A 26,459-nucleotide genomic window follows, 5' to 3' on the forward strand; every position below is an offset into this window, starting at 1 on the left:
TGCTGTACGAGGTTGAGTGTTACTAATTATTAACTATATCATCCAATATTTTTGTACAATTTGTATATACAATATCACTAGCATATGATCCAGTATCGATGCTTCCACATATAATAAGACCCAAAGAAATCAGCAACTCAAAGAATCTAAGACTGTTTGAAGCTTTCATACAAAGAAAGAAAACAAACACAGGACTGGGATCTCAACTTAAATGTATTCAGAAAGTAGTTTTCCTTTCCTTCCACCAGCGACCAGAAATCTAACACGAAGTTAAGCCTGCTCTTCAATGATATCATGTCCCCTCCCAGGCAAACCTACAATGTATAGCAACGAAAGAGTTTATCGAAGAATCTATCTTCCATCCTGCATCTTCCTACAATAAGTGCTGAAATGCTTTAGCCAGTATCTGAAGAATTTAAAAGTTAGATTTCACAAAAGCAATCTGTGCATCAAATGCTCAACAAATCAGCAAATCCAACACTGAATAATTTGTGTATTATTCCTAACTTCCAACAAGCACACAGTTCTTCGAAAAAAAAGCATAACTCTGAAGGGGTTGCATGGACCCCATCAAGTTTGTGAAAATCTGGAACTTCTGTTTATAAATAAAAGCAAAAAAAAATTGAAAGTGTTTAAAAACTATGTTCTCAATTTAAAGTTACCGAGAAACATGAAAATGGGATATTTTTCCAAGGCCACTCAATTAAAAACCAAGGGTTTCTTAATTGAATTACAGACTACGTGGAAAACACTGCATGAAGAATATGGGTTGATGTCGCTTACATTGACAATTTGACATAGCAAGTCTATAATACGGCAATGTGCACAGAACATCATCTCCAAAATATTAGTAGGTTTCAACCTCCAAGAGGAAGGAGTCATTTTCTAGAAAAGGCCATGTTTGATGTTCAAGATCTTTTCTCTACGAGAGGTCTTTACAGCCCATCAAACGAGTGCCAACCTAAGAGCATACTTCATAACTCGACATTCAGTAAACACATGTTCCTATCCTCTAATTTTCAATTTAAAGTATGAAAGACTACCGCGAATGCTAACTTAGCAACTTGCTCCCAGGCGTTTCTTGGACTACTCAAAGTCTAGAGTGCATTAACCTGCTGAAGATCAGTACAGCAATGGTCTGAACTCCACATCATGCCAAATTTCCAATGGATTTCAACTATTTCCCTCAAATTGAAGGTGCTCAATAAATTCATTAAATGTGACTATTTGTTTATTATCTTAAACTCACCACACCTTCATCCCTCCTGCCTCAGACTCGACAAATGAATCTGTGCAACCCAAATCGTAGGAAATCAAGTTTGACTTAATGTTTAGTTCTTACTCCATACTTAATCGGTTAATCCACCTTCCTAAAAAAGAATATTATGATTCCAGCCAAACCAAAATAGAATAAACAACGATTAATATGAGCCGCTGGTGCAGCTTCTGTTGGATACTTCCTAACGATAAATTTTGAGAGCTATATTGGCCCTCTAGAAATTATATGCTGCACTCCTCTCTATACAAAATTTCCCTTGTACTTTTATAACATGAGGGCAGGAAGACCTTTAGGAGTGCCAATAATATCTCCCTAATTTTTTCACACCATCGTCCCAACTCTGTTTCATGATCATCATTCATCACTATCAACAATAAATTTTTCTTTGAAAGCATTACAATGTTACCAAAACATCAACCGTCATGCCTACAAATTTGATATATCTAAATTTTAGACTCGACACCCCTAATGCGTCATGCCTACAAATTTGAGTGCACTCACTTGATAGCCTCCGAGACCGGACCGCATATCAGACCTAGGAGTTTCCAACCTTGTATAACTAGTGAAACGAGTAACTAGCAAGACATACATTGCCATACATACATACATAACAAGTCAATGCCACAAGCACTAACAAAGTTTTATTTTTTCATGGCAATCAACTCTTAGAACACTTGATTCTCAACATTTGTTCGAAGAGCGAAGCGCTTTTGTCACAGTATGTATCTTCACACTATGTATCTAGCTTCTCGAGCCTCATGCTGATCACCCGTTAAATTCTAATAATCAGAAGAAAAAAGAGCAATCTTGAACAACCCAATTCATCAATGCAAAGAAATCACGCACTCAACCCATCATTCTACAAGAAGATTAAAAGTCAATGATCAAGCAAATCGGCACAAACCCAACATTCCAGAAACGAAAACAAAGCAATTGAGATAAAAGAAAACGCAAAAAGGATAGTAGAAAATTACCGTACAGGGGGCGCCGGCGAAGGAGAAGACAGTTGAAGAAGCAGAAGGAAATCAATCAGAGTGGGGATCGTAGTAATAGTCATCGTAATCGACGGTGGTGGATGAGTCATCGGAGTCGGAGTAAGAGTAGGAGTAGTAGGAGTCCAGCGGAGGGACGCAGAGGAAGGTCCAGAGGCAGAAAGCCAGGCGACCCAACTGCTGCAGAGGGAGGCAGAAGATGAGATCCAACAGCTGGTGGCTGCTCAAGCGCTCCGGTAAGCATGTCAAGTACTGCCACGTCTCGGCCGACAGGTGCGCCACCGACTCCACCATCAGGCAGTTGAACACCATTTTCGTGCCTCCTCTGTGGACTTGGCGTGCGTATGGTAACGGGCCTCTGTTCTGTTCTGTTCTGTTCGTTTCGTCTTATTTTTGTTGAAAGTTGGGCAATTGGGACTCAAAAATTGAATTCAGCAAAACAAATGACGGAGTTTGACTGAGTGGATCTCAATTTTGACCGCTCTGTCTTACTTTTACTGTTGAAGTCGTAGATATACTCAAGAAGTTATAGTTATATTTTGTTATTAACACGTTATCTATTAGCAGTTACTGAAAATCTGCTTTGACACGTTATCTATTGGCAGATGGCGTCCTTGATGTTTATAACATCAATCATTTAATCTTGTTGAATGTCAGATAATTCATAAATAGTGACAACGACCCGTCCTGCATTTTGCTCAACAAGTGTATGTAGAGCTGCTGTTTCCTAACCCTTCTTACCAAACTACTATTTTAGGAACCAACTGTTGCTGTCTTTAAACATTGCCAGAATACTGAAATCACAATAAAAGAAAAGTAAATTGAGTTGGGGGTAACTGTCTTGGAAATTCAAAGGCATGGCATGGTATCCTATGATCCGATCTCATCTACAAGAACCCAAGTTGCATTGATTTGGAGAGACTTACAAATAACTCTCTTTCATTTGTATTATGATGTATCGACTCGTTTTCTAAAAATTCTATAAATATCTCTGTATCCCCCTATTAGTAAGAACTTCAATGCAAAACAAAGATGACATTGCAATATTTTTTTAAGTCAATCTCATATTGCCCTATAATAAAATTAAAGGGTATGTTTATTCACATATCATTTTTTACTTTTCACATACCTTATTAATTTTCGACCATCGAATCTGATGAATTAAAGAAAATTAAATGAAGAAATTAATAAGAAGTGTGTGAGATACCCCAAGAATTAAAACACATCACATTATGTAATTGGCTTTCGACTATAACGCAGGACGGCACCAAAATTGGATCGCAACTTCAATGGGTCATCACATAAATATGGGCCAGATTTAGCCCATTCCACAAAGCCCCTCCGGCCATTGGAGTTGTTCTTGGTAAAAGTTGGAAAAAAAAAAAAAAAAAGTTGGAAGTAGTGAAGTGAGAAGTAGACACTTTGGCTGTGAAACCAAAAACAAGGGGATGGATGCGGTGAAGCTATGGAGCCTATCCTCGCAGCCACTGAAGCACCTCTTCCGCGTTGCTTCCACCACCACCACCACCACTCTCAGACGACCATTTTCTCATTCTTCTTCGTATTCTAGAGTTGTCCTCCGTTGTTGCTCTTCCACCTCCACCACCACCACCACTCCGGCCAACGCCGCCAGAGCTGGCGGCCGCGACCGGCGCGCATCGACATCTTCCTCCACCTCCGATAAAGACGCTGTTCGAGCCATTCGTTTGAAGAAGGTAAGTTCTATCCAATGAAGCTCTGACTGATACTCTGAAACTTTAATGGCAGAATTCTGGGACATGAAGGATTTCAAATTCTGGACTTCAAATTTGCTTCTCGCTTTGAATTTCCATATGGGTTTCGTAGGTAGAAGAACTGAGGGGTAAAGGTTTGGAGCCATATGCTTATGGGTGGGAAAGGACTCACTCTGCTAATCAGCTGCAAGATATATACAAGGATTTAGCGGACGGTGAAGAGGCAAAAGGCGAGAAGGATGCTGTGTCCATTGCAGGAAGAATCGTGGCTCGCAGAGCGTTTGGAAAGCTTGCATTTTTGACACTGAGGGACGATTCCGGCACAATTCAGGTTAGGAAAGCTTGCATTGTTATAATATTCATGTCTTAACATGTTTGCAAATATTGATTGGCTGTATCTCATTCCTCGTTTCTTTTGAAAAAACGCACTTTTAATTACCGTTTAAGTGAAACGAAACGAGCACTTCGATAAGCTGTGAGTGAAGTTATGGACATTTGGTTTCAGCTTTATTGTGAAAAGGAACGGCTTGCAGACGAACAATTTGATCAGCTAAAGGCACTTGTTGATATTGGTGATATAGTTGGTGCTAGTGGATCCATCAAACGGACAGAGAAAGGTAACTTATTTCATGTTTCTTGTTTATAAGTAGTTGCTATGCTTCACTGATAGGAGAAATGGCTTCCATAATAAAACGAACAAATATTCTACCTGAGTTATGGATTAGTTGCTAGGTAAAAGTAAAAACCTTTTACTATTTGCGAATTTCCATTGGTTAATTATGTTAAATCTACCAACAAGTTTCATGCTTGTCTATAAAGAAGTTATATTTGCTTCAAGGTCCTGCAAAGAAAGCTAACAAAAATTCTTGGTTAATTCCTCAGGGGAGCTTTCGATTTATGTGAATTCTTTTGCAATTCTTACAAAATCTCTACTCCCGCTGCCAGACAAGTATCATGGTCTAACAGATGTGGACAAGCGCTACCGTCAACGGTGAGTTGATATTTTCTTTTTGAGTATTACCTTTTTTATGTCTAGACATTATACAGAAATCTTTCTTTCCTCCTGTATTTGATAAATAGATGTGAAAATTTTGGTTTACTTACAGGTTTATAATTCTCTTTGTTTATTGTATCTTATTTTCCTATTAACATTTAGGTATGTAGATATGATTGCTAATCCTGAGGTAGCTGATGTATTCCGGAAAAGAGCAAAGGTAAATCATTCCTCTTCTCTCCTTACCAGAAAACAATTAAAACCTACTAGATTTTTTAGATGTTCCTTTGTATGTTTGATAATTTTAGAACTTATACTTCCGTTATTGAAAATAATTTAATTTTTTGTTTTACTGATTAGATTATATCGGAGATACGAAAGGCAGTGGAGTCTGGTGGTTTCGTTGAGGTTGAAACTCCAGTTCTGCAGGTTTGACAATTTCTCCCAGTCTCATATTTGTTTGGCGCTTTAGATGTTTGATTTGGTAGGCTCTGTTTCTGTGGTTATTTTAGATAGTATATGCTCATATCATACACGTATTCAATTAAAAGCCTGGCTGAAAGTTTTTCCTTGTAAATTGGAACTGAACAACTTGAAGTGGAGTTCATCTTGTGACCATAAAACTTTATATTTTAACAGTATTTTTTAGATGACAATTGACCGCTGGCTGTTTAGTCGTTGACTTATTTGTACAGTTAAGAGAGAAATTGCGACTGCACGTAGAGAAATAAATAATTAGTGCAAATCCAAAATGGTCACTGATTAACTTGTTTACATATTCATATCAGTTGGTGATGGTTATGCAAGAAATTGTTACCTGGAGTGATTTTTACAAGTTAAAGAAATACTATTCAATTCCTGGAATATATAATTTCTGATTATTTATATGAATTTATTTTAATATCATATACCTGGAACTTGGTTTTTAATTGATTTGATAAACTAGGGAGCAGCTGGTGGAGCGGAAGCTAGGCCATTTGTAACACACCATAATTCACTTGGAAGGGACCTGTATTTGAGAATAGCAACTGAGCTCCACTTAAAGAGAATGCTGGTGAGGACTTTGCTTTTGTTAAGAATGCGAATTATTACTGGTTCACAGAAACACTGTAAAAGCTTGGTTTAAGTTTCGTACAGTAGCAAATGATTCACAGCATATTTCATTTCTCTATACTTCTGGGCATATATTACACTTGGATTAAATATTGAAAAGGATCTTTCTATGGATGACAGGTTGGTGGGTTTGAAAAAGTGTATGAGATAGGTCGAATATTCAGGAATGAAGGCATTTCAACTCGTCATAATCCTGAATTTACCACAATAGAGGTAAATTAATTATTACTGTCTATTTCAACTCGTCTGAATATACTTTACCAAATTAGCATGGCTGGGTATAGGCTATTATGTATTTAACTTTCTTAGTTTAATCAAGTGAAGCTCTGATCATTATTGGTATTAGTCTAATCTTAGATGTATGAGGCATATTCAGACTATGAAAGCATGATGAACATGGCGGAGGAAATTGTTACACGATGTGCGCTTGCAGTTCATGGGACTCTCACTGTTGATTATCAGGTAAATGCGACTTCACCCAACTTGTGACGGGATTTCTCTGCAGTTCACATTTCTGTGAAAAGCAAGTTGGAAATTACGTGTGCTTGTTAGTTAATATATGATATTGAGTTGCTTTTAGTACGTTGTAACTGGTATCATATTCTATTCAGGGGGCTGAGATACATCTTGAGCGTCCTTGGAGGAGGGAAACCATGCACAATCTTGTAAAAGAATCCACTGGGATTGATTTTGGTGAGTTGGGCAATGATCTTAAAGTGGCTAAAGAAGTTACTTTGAAAACACTTGGAGTTGACCTTGATCACAAAGACAAAGTTTCTATTGAAGCATGCACATCTACGGGCCACCTTCTTAATGAGGTTGATTTCAATCTACAGTCCATAATTCTTGATCTTGGTTTTATATGTGGATAGACTTATTAGTTTGCTGAGTTATCAATCTGATGGGAGGCTGTTGGTATGAACAGAACAGATTTCAGTGATGAAAATCAGACACTCTTTTAAGTGTGGATTTATTATTGTTATTTGCTTGGTTATAGGTTGTCTCCTTTTTTTTCTGGTCCTAATAATTCAAATCTCCAGGTTTTTGAGATTGTTGTAGAATCAAAGCTTTTGCAACCCACATTTGTTTTAGACTATCCTATTGAGATATCTCCTCTGGCCAAGCCACACCGAAGGTATGATACGAACCATGTTGGTTTACATACTACTAGCAATTTGACATTTTTACATGTCACCTTACTCCTGAGTACTTCCAAATTAGAAATGCAGGGTTGACTGAGAGATTTGAGCTTTTCATCTGTGGTCGTGAGCTTGCTAATGCTTTCTCTGAACTGACTGATCCTATGGATCAGGTAATCATGAACCACTGATTGTCTATTTTCACTGCCAATTGTTGTATAGTTCACTAAGTTGGTTTCTATTACAAAGCATAGAGAATTTATGATTGGTGATAAATTTTGGCAGAGAGGACGGTTGGAAGAGCAAGTGAGGCAGCACAATGAGAAGAAAGCGGCAGGTAATTCCAAAACAGATGGTGCAGATGATAAAGGAAAGGAAAAGGATGACTCGTATGAGGTGACTGTTGATGATGATTTCATTACAGCTTTGGAATACGGGATGCCTCCAGCTTCAGGAATGGTACGGTCATTATCCTTCCTTCTGCATCTTTGTAATTTGGGAGAAAATCATAGGAAAACTAATGGGTAGAAGTTGTATATATTTTCAGGGACTTGGAATTGACAGGCTAGTCATGCTTTTAACAAACTCGGCGAGCATTAGAGATGTAATTGCTTTCCCGGTTCTTAAAGTTCATCAATAAGAAGGTCTGAGGCAGCAAGAGGCCCTAGGATGAGTTATAATATTTGAGTTCAAACTGCAACCGGCTTTATTTTTCATTCATCTATTTCAACCGATGCCCAGTTTAACGGGCAACGGATCGCTTGGTTTGTTACTTGTGGTTCCGCCATTTGATGCTGGAGTTTAGCAGAAGAAGATTAAGGGCTCGTTTGGTTGTGATTTTTAAATGATTGAAAACGTTTTTAGAGAAAATATTTTTGGATTCTAAAAGTGTTTTTACAGGATTTACTAGTATTTTTACTAAAGATTGTTTCCAAAAATATTTTCACCAAAAACGCTTTCAGTCATTTTAAAAGTACGTCCAAATGAGCTCGTACTTCTTGGAAAATTACTGATAACGAAGGTGTAGTTATTAACTTCGAAATATATTTTAGGTGGTCTTGTTTTGTTCAGATGATGTACGGATCCGACCATATGAGGGTGTGTCGGTACAATCTCTCTCTCTCTTTCTCTTAAAAAAAGAAAAGAAAAGGGCAGAGATTTCTTTCTTAATTAATTTATGAGAAAAAGAGAGCCAAATTCGTAAAAAAAGAATGACTAGCGAGCAGTGATATGAGAATACAACTACACGATACGAATAATTTCGATTTGAATCTGACGGCATGATTTCAAAGTTCAATCCTGGGCTGGTCTGATGTCCCCAAATATTAAATTCCATATATTATATTATGGGTTTGCATGCATGGACCATATGTCTACGAATTATTAATTTAATCATGTGCATGCATGTTACCAATATTCCTTCATTAATCAATCACATCTAACCACCAAAAAAAAAAAAGGGATTAAGGACGACATTCAAGTACATGTTTAAGTTATATCTAAGCATGCCCGATGACTAACGAATCTGAACCTATCAATTGTTCTTTTTCTTCTTTTATTTATTTATTAATAACGAAAAAAAATTACATCTAATGAGTGAAGATAAAGTTTTCTTTGCTATTGTAAACAATTCAAACATATCTAATATCATAATTAGTGATTATTCTTTCAAATATTATAAATAATTATATCTATATTGGATTTGTTGTTACCATTTTGTTATGTAACCCTGATATTATATATAAAGAAGAATTGATTGTAGCCTAGCCTTTTATTTGAGATTACGAGACTCGGGTGGTTGATTATTTGTATTCATAAAATTAACAATGGCAGGCATGAATCCTAACAACACACATAAATAAATAAATAAATACATTAATTTTCTATAGAACGATAAGCTTGCCTAATTAAAAAAATAAAATACAATTTGGCATGCCATTTCCACTTGAGAGCATATATTATAAGAGAGAATGATACAAAATATAAGACTAGTATTTGCCTGCCTGACTGATGGTTGGTACTTGCTAATTGGTAATCAAGGGAAAGAAAAGAAGCTTTTGGATTTGGATTTGGATTTGAGATAGGGTTGTCGTCATGGGTGCTTTCCTTTCCAGCTAATTAAAATTCCATTATTCAAAGCTTTCCCTTTCCCTTTCCTTCGTTTTTGTTCTTTCTTTCTTTCTTTCTAAACTTGTAGACTTTGCTCTCTCATTACCTTTTCTGTTTCTTCTCAACATTGTCCATGATGTTCATCATGTTCATGACGGAGGAGGTGGAAGTGAAACCCTGAAAGAACAGGGTATCATCGTAATTTCAGTCTCCATAGACATAATTGCTGCTTTCTTTCTGTTCCCTCCCTCTACTTTATAATTTATAAAAGGGCATCCCATTCCCACAAGCATAGGCAGTAGGCTGTAGGCAGTAGGCAATAAGCAAGCCTCATTTTTTATGCTTTACTTTTTAGGTTGGTTTGTTGAGAGTCTTCTCCTTCTGGTGGGAGGAGTTGGAATCCAACTGCACCGGCCTTCAGTTGTAACAGATAGTGCGCGTACGGACATTGCCAAATTCATACTTTGTCGCATTTTTTGAGAATTGAGATTGGAACTGCAAAATGAGATAATTTGGAACGCAGGCAGGCAGGCACATAGATAGATAGATAATATATATATATATATATATATATATATATATTTATATTTGATGAGGTTTGCGTCTTGCAAGATTCATTGTCCTCCCTTGATTTGCTTTTGCAAGCCTAATTCCCCTCACATATACACTCCTGGACCACTCGAATTACAGAATTCCCCAACTCCACCTCCACCTCCACCTTTGCCTAATTCAAAACTTGCATCAGTTCCTGAGACATCTGATCACTTGGCTGATGAAGAAATCATCAAGGGGGAAAAGTTATTAGGTAATGCGAATCCACAACCATCTACTGCTCAGCCTTGTCTCAAAAGTAGTCTCCGAAAACCCAATTCGGACTCCAGTGCTCCAAAACAGGAGGAGCTAAAGAAGACAGTGCAGTGGATAGACATTTTAGGGAAGCAGCTTGTTGACATCAGGGAATTTCAGTGCAGGTACGTGGTCTTTACTCTCTCTCTCTCTTTCTCTCTCTACCATGCTACTTCATTATTGTACTCAAATTATTTTGCGTTTAGTTTTTCTTTGGGTGGAATTCTTTGATTAATTCTCCAAGATTGACAGCTTCCAATTTCTGAAAATATGTAGAAAATCCTACATCAGAATTCAAAATTCAGAATTCACACAAGATGCTCGATCTTGATTTTCTTTCTGAATGTTAAGTAGGTCAGAAAACATCATAAACTACTGTATCTGAAAAGAGAGAAATTTCTACGAGTTCTGGTTGGAAAATTTGGATCGTTTCTCCTTTTTGGTCCAAGTGTAGCATTCATGTGAAAGTTGAAACCAAACATTTGCATTCAGTGATGTTTTATCTATAATACAACACAGTATGGATTACCACGCTCAATATGCAATGCGCAATTGTGCATGCCTCAGTTTCTACATCCCCTTGAAATACCGATTCTTTTCTGCTTTTCATCTTATTATGCTTACTAATGCCTTTCAAATTTGGTTTTGGTTTCTCACCTAATCACTGCGTGATTTGTGCTTCTTCAATAGTGAACTAGAAGATACAGACAATGAAAACGAGAACAGAAGAGGCTGTGTTTGCGTTATTTTATGAAACTTCTCGATCAGCGTCCGCTCTGCAAATTCCCAAGAAAATCACAGCAATTCCAGGAGGGAAAGAAAGGAAAATTCATGTTCTTCATGCGATGAGTCTAAAATTGAATGGCACTCAGGTGTTTGAAATTCAGTTTTAGTCCATTTCACGTTACCAAATTACAGCGTAGCTGCAGCTCTCACAGGACTGTTTTATGCACTCAAGATAGTCACTTTTCGTTTATGAGAACGTTAACAACATTGCATTCTTTTGATTATGAAACTTCTCACAAGTTCAGACACAGGATCGGCGACGGACCAATCATCCATTCATGCGCAGCCGTTACTTTGTAATCTCCGGGGCTACATAGATCCAGGGGCGAGGAACACCGTATTTATACTTGATAAAGTTGTTTTTTCATTTAGATGCTTAATGCTTCGGCGGAGGTGCCCTGAAAAATGATTAAGATGCAATAACATTTGTAAACACAAAAGCAATTGACACTCCTGTCATTAGATGAAATTTATGTATACGAAACTTTTTGTTACCCCTTTAAGTTTCTTTCTATCTTCAATTCTTGCAAATTACAAACAGAAGATTCTCATCGGAGAAAAAGATTGAAGTAAGCAAGAATACAGAAAAAATATCTTCCAAACTCATCCAAATCTAATGCCATGAACAAATTGATACTAGCGAAACTGATCTGTCTGAAGCACGAGATGGCTGATGGCTCAATCAATGCCTTCGTTGACTTGCCGTTAATCTCAAATGCAGACCAGCTCAAGTCCTTTTAACTTTTGAAGTAGCTCATTGCTCTATTTCTTGTCGAAAATGCCAAATATAGATTTTATGGCGTTGATGGCATTTTCGTTGATGAATGATTCGTCAAATCTTTTCAATAGAGGATCAAAAGCCTCAGCTTTTCTTACATTCTCCAGGTCAGGATCAGTCCGAATTCTCTGTTGACAGTAATAGTAATAAATTCCATAAGAAGCTCTATGAAATAAACCATGGTATTCTCAAATATAGGTACGTTACCTTGAAGTCTTCAAATCCAGCTTTCAGGGCATCCTCAAGTGCAGAGATCCCAGCTTGTATCTATATAAAGAATTACAATATAAACAAATCAGTTAGTTGATCACAACATTGATTACAAAAGAGAGAATCCTTCACAATTTATTTAACCTGACAACAACGTCAACTGTAGAAGGATAAATCAAAATCTAGTTAAAATGGCCAAACCTTTGAACGCCAAAACCAAGGGAAATGTTGAAACCGAAGCACAAATTAATCGTAATGATAGTATTCTTATTGGAAATACCTGATTAAGCTTAGAATAACAACAAGCAACATTGTAACTTGCCACTGAAGCTTCATCTAACTCAGGTTTTGATCCTAGCACAGATTCAAATTTCTCCAATGCTTCCTCATATTTCCCGCCCCTTTTTCAACCAATAAAAGGACAACGGAAAAGAATGTTGTAAGTGAGATCAACCTCCGGTTATCTGAAGTTTAGACTTCATCCGAGGTCATAATGAAGAAAAACCTTAAAGAATGGAAGCAAACTGAACCTTTTAACTTTCCTTATCAAAGAAAGATGAAGAAGGAGAGAACATGCAATAAATATAAGATCAAGCTGCATACTTATAAAGCTGGAGGCCTTGTCGAAGGTCACTTTCTCTCTGCGCCTTTTGTTCCTTTTTCCTCAGGTAGTTTTGCATCTGAAGTCATTTTACATACAAACATATAGAGACTACATTGGAGGCCATTTCTAGAAATATCTTCTTAAACAAGAAGAAACAATTCAGCATTATTTGTGTTCGCAACTGGAACAATGATTCACTTACTTGGATATCCCTCAATCTTCCGCTAATTACACCAGAATTCCTCTCAGCTCTGATAATCTCCTTTTCTGTTAATTCACCTGAAGTATCTAAATTGCCTGGAAAGAAACAAAATTTCCAAAAACCTCAGACAATGTTACAAAAGATTGATTTAAGAGGTAGGAGCTTTGGACTTGAATGAATTATGAGTATTTTAGTCGCGATAACAAGTACAAACAAGGCAGATAGAATGAGCTAACCGTATCTCTTCTGCATTCGCATGAGAAGTGGACCGATCCTCTGGCGAATGGTGTACATTGTCCTCCCATACTCGGCAGCAGGCCATATTTCATCCCCAAAAACTGCACTGCATGGATAGAACTCTTTGATCACATTGCCAACACAGGCACTCATCGGTAGTTTTTCGCATATCCATAAATAACTCATCAAAAGAGCAAAAAGAAAAATTTATGCACGTGCCAAACTACGATTGCTTTAAGAACAATATGTAAAAGTCATGATATTCCTTTAGGCTATAATACTTAACCTTCAAAATCATAAATACAATGTTACAAACAATTAGAAGGGACACTAACTAGAACGTATTATATGAGTTTAATCACAAATGGAACTGGAATGACACTAAATCGACAATTGATATCGTATAAAAACCACAGTTTATTGTCCCTTTATTGATATATTATTGTCCCTCGGATTCCATTTCAATTAAAAGCTTGTAACCAATTTCATTTGAGTGTATATATATTTCCGGATAAATTTTCAGAAATATGCAAAGAAAGAGTCATGCTGTTCAACAATCATACAAATAAAGCCACCGAAATTAGAAGGGGAAGAAAGGATTAGATAACAACCTTGTGGCAACAACTTTATCGCCAACGGTGAACTTGCCAGTTTTGTCAGCAAATCCACCGGGCGCAATGGCATCAATGTAAGTTCCGCCGTCTCGGCCCTTGGAGAATTTCAGCCCGTAAGGCTGCACCAGTTCCACCTCATACTCTTCATATGCTTCTGGTTTTCCTTTTTCCTCTCCTCCTCCTTCACTTCCACTCTCTGCTGGTTTCGACTCAGTTTCCGATGCTTTTACGACGAAAACAGACAGTCTTACCAAATGGGTGTTGATAAAACAGCTTGAAGTGCTCAGACCAGAGAAATTCTTGGTCGGAGAAAACATAAGTGGGTGGTACTTGTTCTGCTGCTTGGTCAAAGCACTTGTTGGTGGCAAAGGCGGTGAAGAACAGAGAGACAGGTGACTTGTTGAAGCCAAAGACATTGTCTTCTGTTTTTGTTTAAGCGGAAATTAAAGTAAAGGAGAAGAAGATGAAGATGTTGGAGTTGCTGAAGGGATGTGGGACGGAAATTCCATTTGTTTGGTCTCAAAGAAAAAGCTTTTGGATTACAGCGAGTCCAAGACTAGTGGCCCTAATAGGCTCGTCTTCAGTTCAAGGATGTCATGACACGTGTTACTTTTATGGGTGGTTGCCAAGAATTTTTTTTTTTTATTGTGACGGGAACACGAGTGGTACATCACGTGTTTTTATGTAAGTGATGGAAAATTTTATTTTTTAAGTTATTAACTTTTTAATACATATATTCTATCATTTGTATAATAATATATGGTGTAACTCGTGTACCGATCACATTGAAACAAAGCAGTAACACAGAACTCTAATGGTATGACTTCTGTTTTACTGCAGAAAATGTGCATCATGCAACTTTAATTGTGATACAATCATTGCAAACTTTCAATTAAAAAATAAAAATTATTATTAGCGTTCTAAAATTTTAATTTAACATTCTAAACATTTTATAATTAGAAAGAAAAATATATTTATATGGAGTGTAGAATGAGATTTTTGAAGTGCTAATAACAATTCCCAAAAAATAAAACTGTGAAACGCATATGTGAATTACAGTTTAGTGTCGTTGAGATTATATGTATATTACAACATAACTCCAAACATATTAATAAAAAATGATTCAAACCCTTGAATCCAATGAAACATTAACATGTCCTATAATTTCATAGGACAGCATCTTATTGTGTGAGTGTTGTAATAACGGCTCGAAAATTAGTAGCAAAAGGAAGACATACATTAGTATTAGAATAGCTATAGTTAACGAAAAATCATCGATTAATGGGATTTATTATATGTATTTAAAAATTCTTATTTTGCACTTTAAATTTTTTATATTTAAAAAAAAAAAAGTATTTATAAGAAGTGTAAAATAAAACTTTTATAGTACCATTAACAATTTTCTTATTAAATACTAAACAATAACACGGTGTTTCTGAACGAATACTAATAAACAACAAAAACACAGATGAAGCACGTTGGCAGTAATAATCTATAGGTGTAAGATACACATTGCTCCATCTTCCACTTCCAACCATGGTACAGTTTCCCCATAGCTCAAACAGCTCTACATCTTCATCTTCACATATTCCCTTTTATTCCTACGCAAAAACAAACGGGACAAAAACGAATCTGCTAATCTACAAGCATATCGATCTGGTGACATGCTGCGAGATTTGCCCTGACATTGTCAAAACCTGTTGAGGAAGAAAACACAAAGATTAAGACTCAATTTCCATCTACATCTGTTCAAAACTAAAACCATTAAGCCCTATATAAAGCTTTTCTTCACCTGCTTATTGCAGATTTACAGGAACTCTCTGAACGAATTAAAACCTACAACGTGGAAGAAAGAAAATCGTATAAGCTCGAATGCTGTGTCAGAGTGAAAATGGGTTAAGCTTGAATGCTATGTCAAAGAAGAAGATATTGTAGCAAAATACCAATAGTTTATTTCTTCAAAATGTTGCTAGAGAGGATTTTCTTCCCATAAGGACTGGTCCGAAGAACAGGCATGTGAGGTTTTATTGCATCCACCAACTTAGAATGAAGGATTCCCTGCTCAAACAGCAAAGAGAATTTCAGAAGGGCAAGCATAGAAGAACCTCATCGTTGCCCCGATGAAAAATAACTTGGAAAATTGATTTGATCACTTCACTTCTTATATTTTGTTGTTAAATGCAGATCTCTTAATTTAATTGTTCTTTCGTAAAGGAACACGAATTTCATTTAAACCACAAGATAGAATGTAAGATGGACTATAATACTTACCTTTGACTGACTAAGCGCTGCTTGGACAACATAATTTCCATAAGGGTCTTGCATGACTTGATCCAAGCGCGGATTTTCTATCAGCTCCTGGATAATGCGTATTCGCCGCTCTTCACATGCATATTTCAGGCTTTTCTCAACCACATTACTGCTATACTTCTGCACAGACAAATCCCCATAATTACCTTCCAACTGGTCAAGAATATCTAAAGTTGCCCACGGAAGCTGAAGTTCAAAGACAAATTGCACAACATAGTTCCTGCAAACAAAAAATGACGCAGATATCATGCCATGCTTTTAATGTATTAAATCAAGGACGTTGAAAAGAAAGGGGTGAAAATAGAGTACCCAAATGGATCTTGAGAAAGGATTAGTGCATTTGAAGTAATCTCGCAGATTAATCGGTTTCTTTGTTCAGCATCCGAATGGCTAAGGCATTTTTGTAGCACACAACAACCATGGCGGTCAGTTGCAAGATCTACACAGTTAGTAGTTGCAGCTACGAAAAGAAACTGCAAAAGAAATCATTGCCATCTTTCATTCCGTGATACATGATTTAATGAATTTACAAACTGATTCATGTAGTAAGGTAATCTGAATTAAACCAAGTGACAACAAATAAGAAGATATATAAATAAATTATCACGCTTGCAACATTGCACAGAGATAGTAAACATCTCCACATCAGCAACATCCATGTACTCATAAACTTCAAAAATCATTCAATGTACTATATGTTTTACCTCACGATATTCACGTGTTAAATACTGTAAGCAGCGCTGTGCAACATGATTTCCATTTGTGTTCTTTATCAACATCACTATCCCTGGCTTTAGCGATGAAACAACCATGGAAAACTGCTCTGGAGTTTTGAGGGTTTCAATGACCTTTTGAACAGCTCGAGTCCTGTGGTTGGGAAGAACCCCAATTTTATCATATCAAAATATAGAAAATATGCAGCAGAGAGATTATAACTCAAACACATGCACAAGCGAGCGAGTGCACACACCCACCCACCCACACACACAGATATATATATATATATATATATATATATAGAGAGAGAGAGAGAGAGAGAGAGAGAGAGGCCAAACCCATGCATATCACATGAAATCCTAACAAGTTCCCCTGGTTTTTTAGTGATTGAATGAAGAATTTGCATTTGCTGATCCTCATCACACACTTCAAGCAGCTTCTGGATGAGGTAATTCCCAAAAGGGTCTGTCATGAGCTCAACAATGTGATCAATGATCTCAAAGAAAATATTTTCGACATCTTTTGGGGTGCCTTCAGAAAACTTTCTTTGTAAGAAGCGGCAACCATGCTGGTCCTTAGCCATTAGATAAATTCTTCCAGTAATTTCATCCATGGAGTTATATTTCTGAGGCAATGTCTTCAGATCAGTATATTTCTGAGGTAGCACCTTCATATCTGTATTCTTAAGATGCATTAAACTAGGGAACATACCCCATGTGTTCAAACTATCCAATTGAAAGCATCCGGTATTTCGAGTAGATAAGGCATGCCGGAAATGACCATTCGAGACAACTTTGCCATTCTGGCTAATATGAGTAAGTGATTCATCTGTTCCAACAGAACCAAACCTCACAGCTTTTAGTGTGTTCATTCCCTGTGATCTTGTTAGAATCTTCTTAGGAAAACTCTGCTTTCCCACCTTGTCAAGAAATTGAACCCCGTTAAAATCTGTGTACGAAAGAGCAGGATTCGATTCGTGTGGACCCCTGGGAACCACATAATTGTTCCATATTCGTTCTTGATTAGATTGTTCAAGCCGATGAGAGATTGGCACCTCAAAATGGGGGTGCCTCGGGTTTGAACGCGTGAGCCTGCTTGCGATATTCCCATTCCCTTGAACCAGATGCTGAGCTTCCAACCGCTGATCATGAAGCTGCTGCAAGTATACATATTGCTGCTGCATCCTATGGTATTGCTCCTCTTCCATGTTTCTCCAGCTAATTTGATTCTGGTTTAACTGTTGCGAATGTAGGTAAGGAATATTAGATTGTGCATCAAGAAAGAATTGCTGCTGATGATCAGAAGTTAGAGGAAACTGCAGACCAGGAGCAGGCACATTAGAGAGGAACTGAAAACCTTCCACAGCATGAGCTAGAGGAACACCAGGAGATAAATTTTCAATAGGTTGTGAATAGGCAGCCTGCGGTTTCTTAAGCTCTTCAGAATTGAACTTTGACATGTTTGAACTTTCTTGGCCTGAGTTTGTCACATCAAACTCATAAAATCCACAAGGTATCTTATTTGGTGCTTGGAAAGAGGGAACAACCATGACTGGCGTATCCATGCTCGAAACCTGCATCTTTAAGCTGTTTGGGATTTGTCCATCCATTGAAAAGTAGTTCTGCAAGGATTTACAATTTTCGACATGACTCCCAGCTTCCATATTCACTGCGCCATTGAAGCTCAGTCCTGCGAGTGCAGACGTTAAGGATTGATCATCGGGCAGATTTGTTACCTCTCGTTGAACCCTTTTCACAGGTGATTTCTGAATTTTCTTTGCCGAGTTCTTCCCCTCATCCAACCTCCCATTGTTATGGAGTTTGTCACTCAATGGCCCCTTGCAGGAGTTCACACAGATAGGAGACAATGACGCGTTCTTTGTTCCAGATTCCTCAGAATGTGTGTTCCCAGAAGTAGCATTTGGTATCTCGCCCAGAAGCTTTTCAAATTCATCAAACTCTAGTTCAGTTCTTCCTTCTTCCATGTCGTATCCGCAGTCCGTTTAACAAATTCACTCTGCCAGACAGAGCAAGCACTAGCAGGCAAGCAAATTCCCAAGATAAACCCTTCAATCCAGCAAGAATTTATATATTACAGCTCAAAATAAACACAAATGACATTATTACAAAAATCAGTACGTACAAAACCAACACACTTAAAACTATCAACTTCAAGACATAATCCTACAATATTTATGCAAAATAACCCACATTTTACAAACACAAACCACACCAGAATTCCAATTTGAAATGACAAAACACTTCAATCTGATAAAATTCCTCCTACTAGAGAAATTGATCATTAAAATACACCAGTTTTATAACTTTTTATTTTATATTTTAATTGTTTTTTAAATAAGGACTACATTCCATTAGACAAAAAAAAAGTACCGATCAATCAAGGCCGTTATGTCAGCTCTCAGTCCAGAAACAGAGTCCACACAATGCATGAAAACGATGAGGATCATCACATATTTTCAACTAAAAAAATTAATTTAATAGAAAAAAATATTTTTCTCGACTCTTGCGTGCAAAACAGAGAAAATGGATGATCAATCCGATTGCTTTGAATTGTTCCCATCAAATAAAAAGGAGAAAGAAACATACCCGAATACCCGAATTCGATAGCTGATCGAATGTGGGTTTTAGCTGATCAAATGTGAGAAAACCCAGATGATCCTGATCATCAAGACGCCAAATTTATAATTCAGTATCACAAGAATATCGCAACTTCACAATCAATATATCAAAAATAGAAAAAGGCAGGAATATCAGGTGCGGGTTAACATAACAAAAGAACAATGCAGAAGAAAAGGAACCCAATAAAGAAATGCAAGCAAAAGAAGAAAGGGGAGAGAGAGAGACGTACGGGGGAGAAGTGAAAAAAAAAGGGCAATGAGGGTGGCAGTAGAGAATCGGAGTGAGAGAGAAAACAGAGGCATATACAGAGAGTGTTGGGCAGAGAATTGGAGAAGAGAAAGAGGGTGTTTTGGGGAAATTAAAAGCAATCGGGAGTGCAAAGGGAGTGACAGTGTGTGTTAATAAGTGTTGTTGGTCTTGGTGAGGTGAGAGAGGAATTGAGGAACGGAGAGGAGAGGAGTGAGAGAGAATGAGGCGGCGTCAAGGAGAAGGAGAGAAGTTTTCATTACTCTGAAAGAGAAAAAAAGGAGAAAGAGATGGCCATTTGGCAACACCACCCACTCCAATCCCCATATTTGCCATTTTCATGCATGAATTGGACGAAAAATAGAAAAATGGGAAATGTGGGAATGGAACGCTTCTTATTCTTGTTTGGTTTTCGGTATGTTATATCCCACGTTACCTGTTCTATGTATCATCTCATCTGCCCTCCTCTCTAGTCACTCTCACTCGCTTTGTTTTGTGTAATGTGCTGATTATATTGGCTTCCTTTTTCTTCTTCAATGAAAACAGACATTAAGACTTGACCGTCTTTTAATTCTAGCTTTTTAATGTCATTCTAGTACACTTGAAAGGAGACTTAAACTCGAGTTTAAGAGGACAAGCACATTGGTCTGATCAATTCACATATGTTGCTGCTATGTTGTTGCTTTGTTCAACGTTTACAATTATCTATTAAAAACTACAAAGTGAAACATAAAAGCAAAATAAAAAGCTCGTAGTTGTTGAAGTGGGCTATCCCACACCATTGCATCCACACTCCTAAGAGTAAGAGATTATGCGTGAGTGAAAACATATAGATATTGTATCTTTCTTTTGGTGTGTCAATCTGTTACCTAATTTTGTAGATTTCTCCAAATATTATACATTATGAATTGGCAATGGCATACCCTACATGCCTTTATTGCCTTAGCTTTTTGTTCAATTAAGGAAAAGGGAGCCCATCGCCACAAATACCAAGCAAGCTTTGGGTTCACATTACATTAGTGTATACACCTACTTGCTACTTCATTCATCTTTTTATCTAGCTTTCTGCTTGGAAATTATACACATGTGAAACCTTGAATATTTTTTTCTAAACGGGTAAAAATAAGGCTGTAAAAATTAAAATATTACTAACAATAGCATTGAAGCCGAAGAGAAGGGTGGCCATATCAAAATATTCGATTTGATACGTATACGTGGCCATATCAAAAGGATAGAACTTCGCTACTGAAAGATCAGCAGCTACTGCTTACGACCAATCATGACTGAACACATGTCCAACCGTGATTGGTCATAAGCAGCAGCTGCGGCTGATCTTTCAGCAACTAAGTCCAGTTCATATCAAAATATTCGATTGGATACGTGTACGTGGCCCCAAAAGCATGTAATTGAGAGAGAGATAGACTGATTGACTAACTAAAGTTTAGTTGGAACAGTGAGGTGGCGAGATGTTCGGATCGTCATTAACTGTTTTCTGTTGTAGCGGTAATTCATGTACGGATCACTTTTACATCCTCCCTTCCATAACGTCTTCCTTGTATAATTAATTACTCTTCATTTCTGTATTAAATCCTCACCATATATTTAAAACTTAAAAGATGTAGATTAGCGAGTAAAAAGTAGTTTGACCAAAAACAAGTCAGCAAACAAGTAAAAGTTATTAAGGGGTGTTTCGATAACTCGCACAAACATAGGATGGTTTGTTAAGCATTAAGTTCTGTTATTTTTAATTCTTTAGCTTTAACTTTGATATAGTAGTTACAATTGTTATGATTTGAATTCTGTAAATATTTTACTAACACCTACAACTTAATTCCGTCAAATTTTCAACAATATTAACGAGGGACATGCGTGTGAGCTTTTTTACATCTTAAAACAAGACCAAATCATTTATAACAAGAAGTTAATGTCTACCAAAAGCAAGAAGTACATTGAAACAACTTACGGAGATTAAAGTGAAACTGGACTGAAACTACAAAGACAAAATAATGCATGCTCTTCTTTTCCACATCCAATATTTATTGCTTTTCCATTTCCAAGCAACTGGAGTTACGTAGGGTTGGAGGAATACCATACCCATTCACTGCACTAGGTATTGTATATCTAGAGTCCATTATACCGCTCTAAACTTAATAACATGATAAATACACCAACCGAATCACCCAATACACCATTAAATGCATCTTATCAGTCACGAACCCCATTCAAATTATTTGGCCGACGCCTAACCATTCTCTTTTAACTCCGGTGAGCTTCTTTTCCTCTTTTTGACATATAATTCAATGTAAAAGTTTCAACAATAACTTGAGAAATTTTTCATTGTAACGGAAACACAAATAGTACATCACGTGTTTTAATAGAAGTGGTGGAAAATTTTATTTTTTAAGTTATTAACTCTTTAACACACATATCTCACCATTTATATAATATCATTTGGTGTACCAATCCGTGTACCGATCACACTAAAAATCCCTCCAATAACTCAAACAAAACTTAACTAACCGAGAATACAAACACTCTTGGCACGAAAATTTCTTCCGTTCAAATTATATTTGCAGTGATTGCTACACTGAACAGGTTTCAACATCTGCAGCACTCCGGTGAGCTATTCTCACCTGAATCTTTTATGCATACAAAAATTTCTTCCATTCAAATACTATCATTCTAAAAACTTGATGCCACCCTCTAGGGTCTAGGATTCTAGGTTGACCTTGTTTGCTCCGCTTCCTCACACCGTACTCACTCTCCGATCAACTTTAGTAACCGTAGCCTGTCACAACATGAGCAAGAAGTTGGCAATTTGCATTTTGACAAGACAAAAGTGGAATAGAGAGCACTAGATTATCTGCAAACCTGAGTTGTCCATGGGGTTGCCAGCGGGCACTGCTGGTTCTGGCTCTTTAATCTCAACAACTACACAGTCTGACATTAAGAAAGTTTTCGCAACAGAGGATGCATGCTCCAGGCAACATCTCACCACCTGAACAATAAAAGGAATCAAAATTTTGGTAAAATTATGTGCATGAGATTTCGATTTTATTCGTGGAAGTCCATGATTGCTCTAACGCAGATTCTGTACAGAAACCCACCTTGGTTGGATCAATGATTCCAGCAGCCATTAAATCTTCATAGTTTCCAGTGGCAGCATTGTATCCATACTTGGGATTGTCATTTGAAAGCACCTGAAAAAGGAGACTCCAATTTATTATAACAAACATAGCATTCAGAGAGTACGCGTATTCCATATTGAGCCAAATGAAACAATACCTTCTCACTGACAACACTTCCATTTACACCAGCATTCTTGGCAATTAATTTCAGAGGGTAACTAAGAGCTCTTCTAACAATATCTGCTCCAACCTGCAATTACCATTTGATTTGAGCCAATATTCAATAGAATTTCAGTCATAATGAGAACCTTCTTCTGAGTCATACCCCAAAAGATAGGGTGAGTTTAACAATCGACGATACGTTACCTTTTCTTCATCATTATCAAGAGTATCTTTGATTGCGTCAACCTTCGATGCTAACCTCAGAAGTGTGCATCCACCTCCAACAACAATACCTTCCTCAACAGCTGCCTGGACAATTACCAACGCTTTAAATTTTGATGGTGCTTTAATGCGCCAAAAATCAGATGAAAGAAAATAAGTATTTAATATGAAAATATTAGTTTGAGTTGCATTACCTTCGTTGCATTCAGAGCATCTTCGACCCTCAGTTTCTTTTCTTTCAGCTCTGTCTCAGTTTGTGCTCCAACCTTGGGAGAATTCAAGAAAAAGTTAATACAAATGAATTACAATTCGCATGCATCATAATCCAAATTGTCTACACGTGTACATAGAAACTTACCTGTATAACAGCAACACCACCAGATAGTTTTGCAATCCTTTCATTTAGCTTTTCTCTTTCATAGTCCTGCTCTGCCGCCTGCATTAATGTTTAACTTGTTAAGACTATAAGACTATAAAGAATGACAAACGTCCATAAGCATGTTCTAGAGAAGGAGAAAAGAGGGTTTCACCTCAATGAGGTTCTTAATTTGGGCAACTCGCTTGTTAACTGCTTCCTGGGTACTTCCATCACCAACAATTGTGGAGCTATCCTTTGTAAGAACCACTTTCGATGCATGGCCAAGGACCTCCTTTCCAGCATTCTCTAATGTGAGTCCTACCTCCTCTCTGATAACAGTTCCTATAAGCAAATTAATAGTATCTCAATATCACATTACAAACAGAAAATAATAAAGGAGACTCTTAGGTTACACCAGCCCTCTATTCAAACAGGAGGAAGAACTATACCATTAGCACACATGACACCTAGGCAAAGAGTTGAGACCAAAAAATGATAGACGTAAAAGTACCTCCAGTTAGAATAGCAATATCATCAAGGTACTGGCTCTTGCGATCACCAAACCCGGGAGCTTTAAGGGCAGCAATCTTAAGGGCTCCTCTTAGCTTGTTTACAACAAGAGTTGCAAGAGCTTCTTGTTCAATGTCTTCTGCAATGATTACAACTGGGTATCCTCCTCTAATAGCATCCTCCAAAATGTTAACAAGGTCCCTTGCATTTGTAATTTTTTTATCAACAAGAAGCAACTGCACACAACCCACTCTTGCATTAGGAGGCACAAATAACACATTGAAAATTAAGCTTTCATCACCCAGGGAAAGACGACAAGTTACCTTGCAGTTCTCATATTCAACTGCCATTTTCTCGCTGTCAGTGACAAAGTAAGGTGAGATATAACCACGATCGAATTGCATTCCTTCAACAACGTATAGGCTGTTCTCAGCGCTCTTTCCCTCTTCAAGGGTCACCACACCTTTCCTACCCACCTTGCTCAAAGCTTCGGCAATCATGTTTCCTACTTCATAGTTGTTTCCTGCACTAACAGCTGCCACATCTGCCAGTTCATTGTCTTCAACCTGCAATGAGTTGTAAACTTTTCTTGTTCTGAGGAGATTTAAGGAATATGAAGCAATGCAAAGAAACAAAGGAAATCATAATGCTAGCACCACATGGTCAATGGTTGAGACTGAAATAAATCAGAAAACAATTTACACTACCTCTTTGGAGATCAACTTAAGCTCATTTACTAGAGCTCTGGTGGTCTTTTCAATGCCACGTGTGATTAAAACCGGGTTTGCCCCAGCTGCAACCACCTGAACAATTGAACTCAATTAACAGAAGTTTTCACACAAACTCTCCCAACAAAATGCAATCAGAAAGACCATGGTACAAACCTTGACACCTTCAGCAATAAGACCTTGTGCAAGGACAACAGAAGTGGTTGTACCATCACCAGCTAGGTCATTAGTCTTGGCAGCTGCCTGTCTCACTAACTTAGCCCCAATGTTCTCAACAGGGTCCTCCAACTCAACCTTTAAAGGCCAAAAAGAACGAAGTTAAAAATCTCGAAATTGGAGTCCTCAAGTGACTCAAGAAAACTGTCCTAAACTCAAAATTGCAATCCCTTGGACAAAGTGAATACGTTTCATTTCAGAACTTTATTCAACGAAAAACGAACATCATTTAGCTCATATGCTTTGCCAAACTCACAACATGCTGCTCTCATCTCACACTACAACTTGAAATGCTAAAAGAAACATGGACGCTCAAAACGCAAAGGAATCTAAGTTCATGTGCTGAGAACCACAACATATAAAAGCAAAAATGAGAACACTTGAAAGCTTTAAACTTGTTCCCACCGAAAATGTGAAACAAGAAAGGATCATATACCTCTTTTGCAACGGTTACACCATCGTTAACAATTTTGGGGGAGCCATACTTGCTCTCTAGAACGACATTCCTTCCCTTTGGACCAAGTGTAACCCCAACAAGGTCGGCGAGCTTGTTGACACCAGTCTGTATAACAATAAGATAATAATTTTGAGCGCGTAAAGTTAGAGCATGTAAACAAAATAGCAGCCTTGCTCTTCAAAAGACTCACCTGTAGTTTCTTGATGGCAGAGCCATCCTTGTTGAAGTGCAATTCCTTGGCCATGGCACAGATCCTGGGAGACCGTGTCCTCCTGATAGCCACATTTTGCCTCCTAGAGACAGAGAATGAAGAGAATGAAGCACGAGACGACAAGTTGTCGAATTTCCTGTCAATGACACGGCCGCTAGGAGCAGCCAAGGAACCAACTGAAGTCATGGCTGCAAATGTGGATGCCATCTACCCTTGTCAAATTCAGTAACATCAGAAACACGACAAGTCAGTAAAATACTTATAGCCACGTAAAAGCGCATAATCCGAACAACAATATACAAAATGAGATAAAATTGAGCGTTAATCCCAACAATATACGAGCCACAGATAAGGGCAGCTGAACACATTATCCAATTTGTTTATTGAAAAAAAAAAAACAATTCATCTATATTCAATTAATGGGAAAATACCAATTTCATGTCTTTTCATTTGAATTCAAATGGATGATTAAAATCAAGGTGAACTGAATTCAAAGGGAACAAAGAACAAATCCAATACAAAACAAGCTGCAAGGAAAACGAAACACAGAATCCAAAAGGGCTTCAATTGATAAGGAAAGCGCACAACACAGCGGACGGCCAGCCGCCTCTCAAAAGCACCAGAAAACAGTAAATATTGAGTAACAGGGCTTCAAGAGCGAGAGAGAGAGAGAGAGAGAGAGAGAGAGAGAGAGTGAAGAGAGGTGTCACCTTAGAGCCAAGCAACGGAGTGGAAGACTAGAGAGGAGCTTCTTCTGGGTTTTGGTGGGTTTGGATAAGAAACGCCCGAGGGAGAGAGAGAGAGAGCACAAGGAAAGGAAGTGAGCTTGAGTGAAATCTTAAAAAAGTGGCGACTGCGAGCGAGCAAGGCGTTAGGTTTAGCCTTGTAGGGATTCAATAATATTATAGGGACCCACTGC

At 37.6% G+C, this 26,459-nt stretch overlaps 5 protein-coding genes and 1 long non-coding RNA gene across 14 annotated transcripts; 2 read left to right on the plus strand and 4 right to left on the minus strand.

Annotated features, from left to right (window-relative positions):
- On the minus strand, positions 1 to 2,786 carry LOC137742634 (uncharacterized). 5 transcript variants are annotated; one of them, XM_068482553.1, is made up of 2 exons: positions 2,254 to 2,786; positions 1 to 369 (listed from the first exon to the last, which is right to left on the minus strand). In XM_068482553.1, exon 1 carries the CDS (start codon positions 2,581 to 2,583, stop codon positions 2,305 to 2,307), a length of 279 nt encoding a protein of 92 aa, XP_068338654.1. In that variant the 5' UTR covers positions 2,584 to 2,786; the 3' UTR covers positions 1 to 369; positions 2,254 to 2,304. The 5 variants fall into 5 exon arrangements, with proteins under 5 accessions (XP_068338654.1, XP_068338653.1, XP_068338652.1 ...); XM_068482552.1 differs by having other exon boundaries at positions 1 to 406; XM_068482551.1 differs by having other exon boundaries at positions 1 to 314; positions 2,254 to 2,784.
- An 872-nt stretch (positions 2,787 to 3,658) lies between these two features.
- LOC137742607 (lysine--tRNA ligase, chloroplastic/mitochondrial-like) lies at positions 3,659 to 8,138 on the plus strand. Of its 2 annotated transcripts, XM_068482516.1 has the most exons (14): positions 3,662 to 3,986; positions 4,117 to 4,335; positions 4,510 to 4,621; positions 4,887 to 4,995; positions 5,161 to 5,218; positions 5,359 to 5,427; positions 5,945 to 6,052; positions 6,232 to 6,324; positions 6,469 to 6,573; positions 6,723 to 6,929; positions 7,152 to 7,246; positions 7,333 to 7,423; positions 7,536 to 7,709; positions 7,798 to 8,138. In XM_068482516.1, the coding sequence occupies exons 1-14, from the start codon at positions 3,720 to 3,722 to the stop codon at positions 7,888 to 7,890; spliced, it is 1,800 nt and encodes a 599-aa protein (XP_068338617.1). In that variant the 5' UTR covers positions 3,662 to 3,719; the 3' UTR covers positions 7,891 to 8,138. The 2 variants fall into 2 exon arrangements, 1 of the variants encoding a protein (XP_068338617.1); XR_011069421.1 differs by lacking the exon at positions 7,798 to 8,138 and having other exon boundaries at positions 3,659 to 3,986; positions 7,341 to 7,423; positions 7,536 to 7,592.
- A 1,077-nt stretch (positions 8,139 to 9,215) lies between these two features.
- Positions 9,216 to 11,487, plus strand: LOC137743552 (uncharacterized). The gene is made up of 2 exons (XR_011069506.1): positions 9,216 to 10,330; positions 10,896 to 11,487. It is a non-coding gene; the product is annotated as an uncharacterized lncRNA (long non-coding RNA).
- Positions 11,488 to 11,555: 68 nt separating this feature from the next.
- Positions 11,556 to 14,184, minus strand: LOC137743551 (protein MET1, chloroplastic-like). The gene is made up of 7 exons (XM_068483468.1): positions 13,634 to 14,184; positions 13,022 to 13,128; positions 12,786 to 12,880; positions 12,583 to 12,659; positions 12,260 to 12,380; positions 11,977 to 12,036; positions 11,556 to 11,897 (listed from the first exon to the last, which is right to left on the minus strand). The coding sequence occupies exons 1-7, from the start codon at positions 14,050 to 14,052 to the stop codon at positions 11,754 to 11,756; spliced, it is 1,023 nt and encodes a 340-aa protein (XP_068339569.1). The 5' UTR covers positions 14,053 to 14,184; the 3' UTR covers positions 11,556 to 11,753.
- An 825-nt stretch (positions 14,185 to 15,009) lies between these two features.
- On the minus strand, positions 15,010 to 19,923 carry LOC137743394 (pumilio homolog 12-like). Of its 3 annotated transcripts, none has more exons than XM_068483278.1 (9): positions 19,532 to 19,923; positions 19,278 to 19,341; positions 17,002 to 18,729; positions 16,651 to 16,813; positions 16,256 to 16,419; positions 15,908 to 16,166; positions 15,580 to 15,694; positions 15,429 to 15,472; positions 15,010 to 15,333 (listed from the first exon to the last, which is right to left on the minus strand). In XM_068483278.1, the coding sequence occupies exons 3-7, from the start codon at positions 18,645 to 18,647 to the stop codon at positions 15,587 to 15,589; spliced, it is 2,340 nt and encodes a 779-aa protein (XP_068339379.1). In that variant the 5' UTR covers positions 18,648 to 18,729; positions 19,278 to 19,341; positions 19,532 to 19,923; the 3' UTR covers positions 15,010 to 15,333; positions 15,429 to 15,472; positions 15,580 to 15,586. The 3 variants fall into 3 exon arrangements, with proteins under 3 accessions (XP_068339379.1, XP_068339378.1, XP_068339377.1); XM_068483277.1 differs by having other exon boundaries at positions 19,270 to 19,341; XM_068483276.1 differs by lacking the exon at positions 19,532 to 19,923 and having other exon boundaries at positions 19,270 to 19,516.
- A 2,162-nt stretch (positions 19,924 to 22,085) lies between these two features.
- LOC137743331 (chaperonin 60 subunit beta 2, chloroplastic) lies at positions 22,086 to 26,389 on the minus strand. Of its 2 annotated transcripts, none has more exons than XM_068483203.1 (15): positions 26,251 to 26,389; positions 25,520 to 25,747; positions 25,309 to 25,434; positions 24,813 to 24,950; positions 24,636 to 24,731; positions 24,252 to 24,494; positions 23,930 to 24,164; positions 23,591 to 23,760; positions 23,419 to 23,496; positions 23,255 to 23,326; positions 23,043 to 23,147; positions 22,834 to 22,926; positions 22,656 to 22,748; positions 22,420 to 22,546; positions 22,086 to 22,336 (listed from the first exon to the last, which is right to left on the minus strand). In XM_068483203.1, the coding sequence occupies exons 2-15, from the start codon at positions 25,745 to 25,747 to the stop codon at positions 22,323 to 22,325; spliced, it is 1,818 nt and encodes a 605-aa protein (XP_068339304.1). In that variant the 5' UTR covers positions 26,251 to 26,389; the 3' UTR covers positions 22,086 to 22,322. The 2 variants fall into 2 exon arrangements, with proteins under 2 accessions (XP_068339304.1, XP_068339305.1); XM_068483204.1 differs by having other exon boundaries at positions 25,520 to 25,752; positions 26,251 to 26,387.
- Positions 26,390 to 26,459: the final 70 nt, after the last annotated feature.

This window comes from Pyrus communis, chromosome 8 (genome assembly GCF_963583255.1).
Source record: "Pyrus communis chromosome 8, drPyrComm1.1, whole genome shotgun sequence".
Taxonomy (NCBI): Eukaryota; Viridiplantae; Streptophyta; class Magnoliopsida; order Rosales; family Rosaceae; genus Pyrus; species Pyrus communis.